The sequence below is a fragment of the Arvicola amphibius genome, chromosome X (genome assembly GCF_903992535.2).
Source record: "Arvicola amphibius chromosome X, mArvAmp1.2, whole genome shotgun sequence".
Classification (NCBI taxonomy): domain Eukaryota; kingdom Metazoa; phylum Chordata; class Mammalia; order Rodentia; family Cricetidae; genus Arvicola; species Arvicola amphibius.
In genome coordinates, this window is record NC_052065.1 from 68,689,768 (window position 1) to 68,698,969 (window position 9,202).

At 42.1% G+C, this 9,202-nt stretch overlaps 1 protein-coding gene across 1 annotated transcript; it reads right to left on the minus strand.

The window, feature by feature from the left end:
• Positions 1-360: 360 nt before the first annotated feature.
• LOC119805424 (zinc finger protein 706-like) lies at positions 361-911 on the minus strand. The gene has a single exon (XM_038317380.1). The coding sequence runs from the start codon at positions 902-904 to the stop codon at positions 674-676; it is 231 nt and encodes a 76-aa protein (XP_038173308.1). The 5' UTR covers positions 905-911; the 3' UTR covers positions 361-673.
• Positions 912-9,202: the final 8,291 nt, after the last annotated feature.

Here is a 9,202-nt window from a genome sequence, read left to right on the forward strand (position 1 = left end):
TATAATTATAATATATAATATATAATTATACTAGGTGATTAACTACTAACCTATATTTACTATCATATATATTTTATATATAATATATATAATTATAATATATAATTATACTAGGTGATTACTAACCTATATTTATTATTCTAAACATTTGGTAATAATAATTTTCAAGGACTAGCAACTTATATTACATTGTTAAATGAGCTGGATAGGTAAAATAACTTGAAAAGAGTAGAAATGTATGTATAATATGTTTTACCAAAATTAAACTCAAATTTGTACTAATATCAAAATTTCCATACAATATATAAAAGTGAAACCAATGTGAAACACTTAAAACTAATAGTTGCTTTTTGTTGTTGTTGTTGTAAAATCAAAGCACTACTTTATTAAATGAGTTATTTTACACAATATGAACATCAATATAATTACAATTGTAAAAAAATTTTATAACAAGAATGGACTGATTTTTCAGATTTCCAAATCAGAGTCGACTGTACACTTACACAGAATTGTCTTTGCATGAAGCCTAAAGGGAACAGCATAAAAATGAGTGTTTCTGTAGCCCCTTTATTTTTGCTGATCAACAGTTTGTTTAAAAAAGCAGCTGCAGGTTTGTTACCTAAGGTCTGAGACAGTAGAAGAGCCAAAGGTGTCATGAGTTCACCTGTAAGCTTTATGCCTGAACGTCAGCCAGCTCTGGAGGAAGTGGAGTCTTAGAGTGCTTGCTCTCAAAGTGCTGCTTGAAGGTCTTCGGGTCTGGCATTTGTGTCCTACAGACTGTGCAGGTATATATTAAGGCAGCTTTGGCAGCAGCCTTTTGGTCGTGTCCTTGTTTCTTCTTTTGTCCAGCCTGCTTTTTGGCATTTTTCTGCTGAGACTGAATCTTCTGCTGTGCACGAGCCATATCCGGGCCAGGCCGGTCTGGCGTCCGAGAGACCGCGCAGCATGAGAGGAGCCAGGCAGGACTAGCAGGGAAGGAAGGGACGCGCCCCGCAGCGCTTGGGGAGTAGATTCAATAATCTGTCTTTTTATCATTTTTTTTTCAGGTATTATATTTATTCTGGTCAGTCTCATCAATAGGTAGCTGGCAATAGTACTACTTCTATTTATGTATTGGTACCACACTGGCATGGATTTGCATGATGTATTGAGGCTCTATGCTCTAGAGGGTTGCATTGTAACATATTGGTGCTTAATGAACTCTGAAAAAATTGATTTTCCACAGAGTAAATTAAGGAATGCATTATAGCTGTTAAAGCAATCTTTTTTTTCCTCATTTTTTTATTAAAGATTTCCATCTCCTTTCCTCCTCTTCCCCTTTCCCTCCCCTCCCTTCCACCCATACCCCCACTCCACCCCTCTCCAAGACAAAGAGCCATCAGGGTTCCCTTCACTATGTTAAGTCCAAGGTCCTCCCAGCTCCCCCTAAGTCCAGGAAGGTGAGCAACCAAACTGACAAGGCTCACAGTGAGCCCGTCCATGCTGTAGAATTCACGTTCATTGCCGTTGTCCTTGGTTTCTCAGTCCTCCTCCACCGTCAGCCACATTCAGAGAGTCCGATTTGGTTCCCTGTTCCATCAGTCCCATTCCAACTGGACTTGGTGGTCTCCCATTAGATCTGTCCCACCGTCTCAATGGGTAAACGCACTCCTCACGGTCCTGACTTCCTTGCTCATGATCTCCCTCCTTTTGCTCCTCAACGGGACCTTGGTAGCTCAGTCCGGTGCTCCTATGTGGGGCTCTGTCATTTTCTCCATCCAATGCCAGGTGAAGGTTCTATGGTGATATGCAAGATATTCATGAGTATGGCAATAGGATCTGTACATTTCTGGCACCCTCTCCTCAGCTGCCCAAGGACCTAGCTGGGGGCGTCTTCCTGGACACCTGGGAACCCCTCTAGAGTCAAGTCTCTGCCAACCCTAGAATGGCTCCCTTAAGTAAGATATATAATTCCTTGTTCCCATATCCACCCTTCCTATATCCCAACCATCCTATTCCCCCAGGCTCTTCCCATCCTCCACTTCACACTTTTTTCTCCCCATCCCTCCTCCCCCCATTCCACCCCACCCCCATGTTCCCATTTTTTGTCCGGCAATCTTGTCAACTTCCAGTATCCAGGAGGATAACTATATGTTTTTCTTTGGGTTCACCTTCTTATTTAGCTTCTCTAGGATTTTTTACGAATTATAGGCTCGATGTCCTTTATTTATGGCTAGAACCCAATTATGAGTGAGTACATCCCATGTTCATCTTTTTGGGCCTGGGTTACCTCACACAGGATGGTGTTTTCTATTTCCATCCATTTGCATGCAAAATTCAAGATGTCATTGTTTTTTATCGCCGAGTAGTACTCTAATATGTATATATTCCACACTTTCTTCATCCATTCTTCCACTGAAGGGCATCTAGGTTGTTTCCAGGTTCTGGCTATTACAAATAATGCTGCTATAAACATAGTTGAACAGATGCTTTTGTAATATGATTGGGCATCTCTTGGGTAAATTCCCAAGAGTGGGATTGCTGGGTCCTGGGGTAGGTGGATCCCAAATTTCCTGAGAAACCTCCACACTGCTTTCCAAAGCGGTTGCACAAGTTTGCATTCCCACCAGCAATGGATGAGGGTACCCCTTACTCCACATCCTCTCCAGCAAAGGCTATCATTGGTGTTTTTGATTTTAGCCATTCTGACAGGTGTAAGATGGTATCTCAACATTGTTTTGATTTGCATTTCCCTGATTGCTAAGGAGGTTGAGCATGCCCTTAAGTGTCTTTTGGCCATTCGAACTTCTTCTGTTGAGAGTTCTCTGTTCAGTTCAGTGCCCCATTTTTTAATTGGGTTCATTAGCATTTTAAAGTCTAGTCTCTTGAGTTCCTTATATATTTTGGAGATCAGACCTTTGTTTGTTGCGGGGTTGGTGAACATCTTTTCCCAGTCAGCAGGCTGCCTTTTTGTCTTACTGACAGTGTCCTTTGCTTTACAGAAGCTGCTTAGCTTCAGGAGGTCCCATTTATTCAATGTTGCCCTTAATGTCTGTGCTGCTGGGGCTATACGTAGGAAGCGGTCTCCTGTGCCCAAATGTTGTAGAGTACTTCCCACTTTCTCCTCTAACAGGTTCAGTGTGTTCAGATTGATATTGAGGTCTTTAATCCATTTGGACTTGAGTTTTGTGCATGGTGATAGATATGGATCTACTTTCATTCTTCTACAGGTTGACATCCAGTTATGCCAGCACCATTTGTTGAAGATGCTTTCTTTCTTCCATTGTGTGCTTTTAGCTCCTTTATCAAAATCAGGTGTTCATAGGTTTGTGGGTTAAGATCTGGGTCTTCTATTCGATTCCATTGGTCGACTTCTCTATTTTTATGCCAATACCAAGCTGTTTTCAATACTGTAGCTCTGTAATAGAGTTTGAAGTCAGGGATGATAATGCCTCCAGAAGTCCCTTTATTGTATAAGATTGTTTTGGCTATCCTGGGTTTCTTGTTCTTCCATATAAAGTTGATTATTGTCCTCTCAAGATCTGTGAAGAATTTTGATGGGATTTTTAAGGGGATTGCATTAAATCTATAGATTGCCTTTGGTAGTATTGCCATTTTTACTATGTTGATCCTCCCAATCCAAGAGCAAGGGAGATCCTTCCATTTTCTGGTATCCTCTTCAATTTCTTTCTTCAAAGACTTAAAGTTCTTGTCAAATAGGTCTTTCACTTCCTTGGTTAGAGGTACCCCAAGATATTTTATGCTATTTGTGGCTATCGTGAAAGGTGAAGATTCTCTGATTTCTTTCTCTGCTTCCTTATCCTTTGTATATAGGAGGGTGACTGATTTTTTGGAGTTGATCTTGTAACCTGCCACGATACTAAAGGAGTTTATCAGCTGTAGGAGTTCTTTGGTGGAGTTTTTTTGGGTCGCTTATGTACACTATCATATCATCTGCAAATAACAAAATTTTAACTTCTTCCTTTCCAATTCGAATCCCCTTGATCCCCTTGTTTTGTATTATTGCTATTGCTAGAACTTCAAGTACTATATTGAAGAGATAAGGAGAGAGGGGACAGCCTTGTCATGTTCCTGAATTTAGTGGGATGGCCTTGAGTTTCTCTGCATTTAATTTGATATTAGCTGTCGGCTTGCTGTAAATAGCCTTTATTATATTTAGGAATGACCCCTGTATCCCTAATCTCTCCAAGACCTTTATCATAAAGGGGTGCTGAATTTTGTCAAATGCTTTTTCTGCATCTAATGAGATGATCATATGGTTTTTATCCTTCAGTTTATTTATATGATGGATTACATTGATAGATTTTCATATGTTGAACCAGCCCTGCATCTCTGGGATGAAGCCTACTTGATCATAGTGGATAATTTTTCTAATGTTTTCTTGGATTCTGTTTGCCAGTATTTTATTGAGGATTTTTGCATCGATGTTCATGAGTGAGATTGGCCTGTAATTCTCTTTCTTGGTTAAGTCTTTGTGTGGTTTAGGTATCAGGGTAATTGTAGCTTCATAAAAGGTATTTGGCAATGACTGTTCTGTTTCTATATTATGAAATACCTTAAGGAGTATAGGTATTAGGTCTTCTTGGAAGTTCTGGTAGAATTCTGCATTGAACCCATCAGGTCCTGGGCTCTTTTTGGTAAGGAGGTTTCTGATAACAGTTTCCAATTCTTCGCGACTAACAGGACTATTTAGAGCATTTACCTGGTCCTGGTTTAACTTTGGTATATGGTACTTATCTAAAAAAGTGTCCATTTCTTGTACATTTTCCAATTTTGTGGCATACAGGCTTTTGTAGTAAGATCTAATGATTCTCTGAATTTCCTCTGTGTCTGTGGTTATGTCCCCCTTTTCATTCTTGATCTTATTAATTTGCGTGTTCTCTCTATGCCATTTGATTAGTTTGGATAAGGGCTTTTCAATTTTGTTGACTTTCTCCAAGAACCAGCTTTTTGTTTCATTGATTCTTTGGACTGATTTCTGTGTTTCTATTTTGTTGATTTCAGCCCTCAGTTTGATTATTTCCAGTCTTCTACTCCTCCTAGGTAACTCTCCTTTTTTTCTAGAGCTTTCAGGTATGCTGATTGCAGGGAGCCGATTTGCCGGCCACCATCACAAGATGGCGCTGAGCCCCTGCAGGGCCAAGTAAACAACTCCATATTAGGCAAGGCTCTAGACAGAACCTCCCTCAGGCATGACCCATGTCCACTCTCACTATATAAGCAGCTGCCGTTTGGTGCTGGGGGCCCCTCGTTTCCAGCTCTCCCCTTAACCAAGAGGCTCCAATAAAGCGTGATTTGAGAAGAATCCTCAACTCGGTGGTCGTTCTTCCCTGCTGGCCAGGGGTGTTCGCCGCAACTGGTGCCGGAACCCCGGGACGCCGGGACATCTTTCGGTCACCGGGCGAGGGGCCAGAGGATCCAGAACTCAACACGTGGGGCGGGACGCGTCGGTAAGCAAGTCTCCCAGGTATAATGATTGCTGGAGTTGATCCTGAAGTGTTCTGCCTAGCTTTTGTGGTAATTGTGATCTGTGTGTTCCTGTGTTGTTTTTGATTGCGCTGCCAGAAGCCTGGTCAAGAGAGTGCCTTTGTTATTGCGACAGCGCCTAGTCAAAATCGAAAGTAAGTCCGTTGTAGATAAAACGGCTTTTCTCTAAGAAGACTGCCGTAAATTAAGCAGCTCCCCGGTAGGGCGCCCGTGCATAAGTGCACATTAAGGAAGATTGATAACGGTCGTAAAGGACATTGACCAGAACGCACCGTGGTTCGCGGTCTCTGGGGATTTCACCTTGCCTTCATGGGAAAAATTAGGACAGGACTTGGAAAGAGCTAAATATGAGGAAAGAATAGGCAACTGCTTACGGGAGGGTGATAATGCAGATCTTGTTAGAAAAGGTAGAGAGGCATTAATGACACACCAGGACAACTTATCAGAATCGGAATCAAAAGGGGGAGACTTGGATAGGCCTAAAAGAAAAAAAAGAAAAGGAAAAAGAAAAAGAAAAGGAAAAAGAAAAAGGATCCAAAAGTTAAGTCCAGGAAAATGGGCCAAAGAGAGCCCTTGGACAGAGAAAAATAAAATATAATAAAATATAATAAAATAAAATATAAAATATAATATAATATAATAAAATAAAATATAAAATATAATATAATATAAAATATAATAATATAATAAAATATATAAAATGAATATAAATATAATATATAATATAAAAAATATAATCCCCAAGGCCAGGGGATTCTTAAAAGGGCTAACAAAAGCCTCAAAGATATTCTAACAAAACAAAAAGGGGGAATAGCAGAAACAGCATCCCCCAGGGATAGAATTGCCTTGGCATTTTTTACATTTAATTTTTTAATTTTTGATGGTCAAGGCCGAACAGCGGCTGATAGACATGCTAACATGACCCCCGAAGATAAGGGAGTATCTGTTATGTGGAAAGATGTGTTGGATAATAAATGGTATGGACCGGATCCAGTCATTGCGGGATCCGGGGGAGCTGTTTGTGTTTTCCCACAGAGTCAAGAAGTCCCTCACTGGGTACTGACACGGCTGACAAGGAGCCTGAGAGCAACAGCTGAAGATGCGGGCTGCAACAACATGGATGCTGATCCTGGCAATGGCGACAGCCCTGCTGAACACGAGTCCAATGATGTTATGGGCGGTAACGAAGGCCTGGCCCATGCCAATGCCTGTTCATGCTAATTCCTCCATATTGCCCATACTGTTTTCCACCTCCTGCGATCTGGAGGCATCCTGTCTGCCTAACTCAGACGCTAAACAGGAGTTGTTTAATGCTACAAAGATAGCCCTAAATGGGACTCTGTGCTTCTCCCTTGAGGGGAAGGGACCCTGCATAAGGCTTTTACGCAAGAACTTGACCAATTGGATGGATCCCCTGAGGCAGAGTAAAGTTAGGATAGGGTCCCTGGGCGCAGCATTAGCCCAGGTGACTCAGGGTGCCACCTCAGGGTGAGGAGGGCCCAGTAATGCTACATCTAGCAATGCTACCACCTTGGCCATGAGAGTGGAGTCCATGGTACCGTTGGGAGGTGCATCCACCCCTAAAAATGCCACTCGTTTTAGGGCGTCACCAATACCTTTATAATCAGTCTAATCAAAATTCTACTATCGGATCAGGATGGTCCTGGTATCAATGGTTGCTCTCTAATGAAGTAGGAGCCACGGTGGACATCTCAGCCCTGGCGACGCTACAATTAACTAAGACTTGGCTCCTTAATGTTTCTGGTAGCATATCAGAGTCACGGGGCTGGAGAGATGGCTCAGCCGTTAAAGGCTAGGCTCACAACCAAAAATATAAGAGTTCATAGCCATGGCTAATCAGGTACAAACGGCGACCACAATTAACGACGTGGTTTCAAGAACAGCTGATGCATTAGAAACCCAGAATAAAATCAACAATCGTATCCTTTCTGGCATAATAGCTGCCAATCAGAGGATAGATTATGTACAGACTCGGGTGGATAAATTGACCCGTCTGGTCCAGATCGAATGTGTCTCCTATCAGAAACATGTGTGCATTACTTCTCTTATCTTTAACAATTCCAGGAATGAGTCATGAAGAATTGGGGAACTGGTCGCGGGAAGCGGAGCTGTTTCTCCAGAATCAATTGTTCCAGATCACTATCCTAAATAATACTCGTGTCCAGCCCATCACCCTTAAACTGATTGGCTATATTTCCGCTTTCTCCTTTTTTAAGGAATGGGTGGTGGTTGGGATATTTCTGGCATGCTGTCTGGGAGGATGCATGGTCTGCTTGTGGCTGATTTGCCGTCTTCGAGCCCAAACGAATAGAGATAAGGTTGCTGTCCTACAGGCCTTAGCCGCTTTGGAGTGTGGTGACTCTCCCCAAACATGGTTATCGGTTCTTAAGAACCAGTAGGCATTTGTCCTGCATAGCCTTTGCACCCCTGTAGGGCTAGTTCCCATTGCACCAGGGAAGGTATGCTGAGACAACGCTTGAGGTACTGCCTTTGCACCTCCTAGGGGTTTGTCCCATTGCACAGGAGAAGGAGTACCACGAGCCTGGGCCTCCCTTGATCGGCCCCCACATCATGAGGTGGGAGCCAGAACGGGAATAAGACCCCTTGTTGCCTACTTTGCTATAAAAACTAAAAGGGGGAACTGCAGGGAGCCGATTTGCCGGCCACCATCACAAGATGGCGCTGAGCCCCTGCAGGGCCAAGTAAACAACTCCATATTAGGCAAGGCTCTAGACAGAACCTCCCTCAGGCATGACCCATGTCCACTCTCACTATATAAGCAGCTGCCGTTTGGTGCTGGGGGCCCCTCGTTTCCAGCTCTCCCCTTAACCAAGAGGCTCCAATAAAGCGTGATTTGAGAAGAATCCTCAACTCGGTGGTCGTTCTTCCCTGCTGGCCAGGGGTGTTCGCCGCAGCTGATAAGTCTCCAATGTGTGCTTTCCCTGCTTTTTTTAAGTGGGTACTTAGTGCTATAAATTTTCCTCTTAGCACTGCTTTCATAGTGTCCCATAGGTTTGAGTATGTTGTGTCTTTATTTTCATTAAATTCAAGAAAGACTTTAATTTCTTTCTTTATTTCTTCCTTGACCCAGCTGTGGTTCAGTAGTTGACTGTTTAGTTTCCATGAGTTTGTAGGCTTTCTGGGGGTAGCATTGTTGTTGAATTTTAATTTTAATCCATGGTGATCCGATAAGATGCAGGTGGTTACTAATATGTTTTTGTAACTGTGGAAGTTTGCTTTGTTACCGAGTATGTGGTCAATTTTTTAAAAGGTTCCATGAGCCGCAGAGAAGAAGGTATATTCTTTCCTGTTTGGATGGAATGTTCTATAGATGTCTGTTAAGTTCATTTGGTTCATTACCTCTAGTAAGTCTCTTAATTCTCTGTTAGGTTTCTGTCGAATTGACCTGTCCATTAGTGAAAGAGGAGTGTTGAAGTCTCCCACTATCAGTGTGTTTGGTTTGATGGCTGTCTTGAGTTCTAGTAATGTTTCTTTTATATAAGTGGGTGCTTTTGTATTAGGGGCATAGATATTCAGGATTGAGACTTCATTCTGATAGATTTTTCCTGTAATGAGTATAAAGTGTCCCTTTCCATCTCTTCTGATTGATTTTAGTTTGAAGTCAACTTTGCTAGACATTAGTATGGCCACACCAACTTGTTTCTTAGGTCCATTTGCTTGATAAACCTTTTCC

Bases quoted from the DNA above. Each gene is read 5' to 3' on its own strand.
- LOC119805424 (XM_038317380.1), bottom strand. From the start codon at position 904: ATGGCTCGTGCACAGCAGAAGATTCAGTCTCAGCAGAAAAATGCCAAA.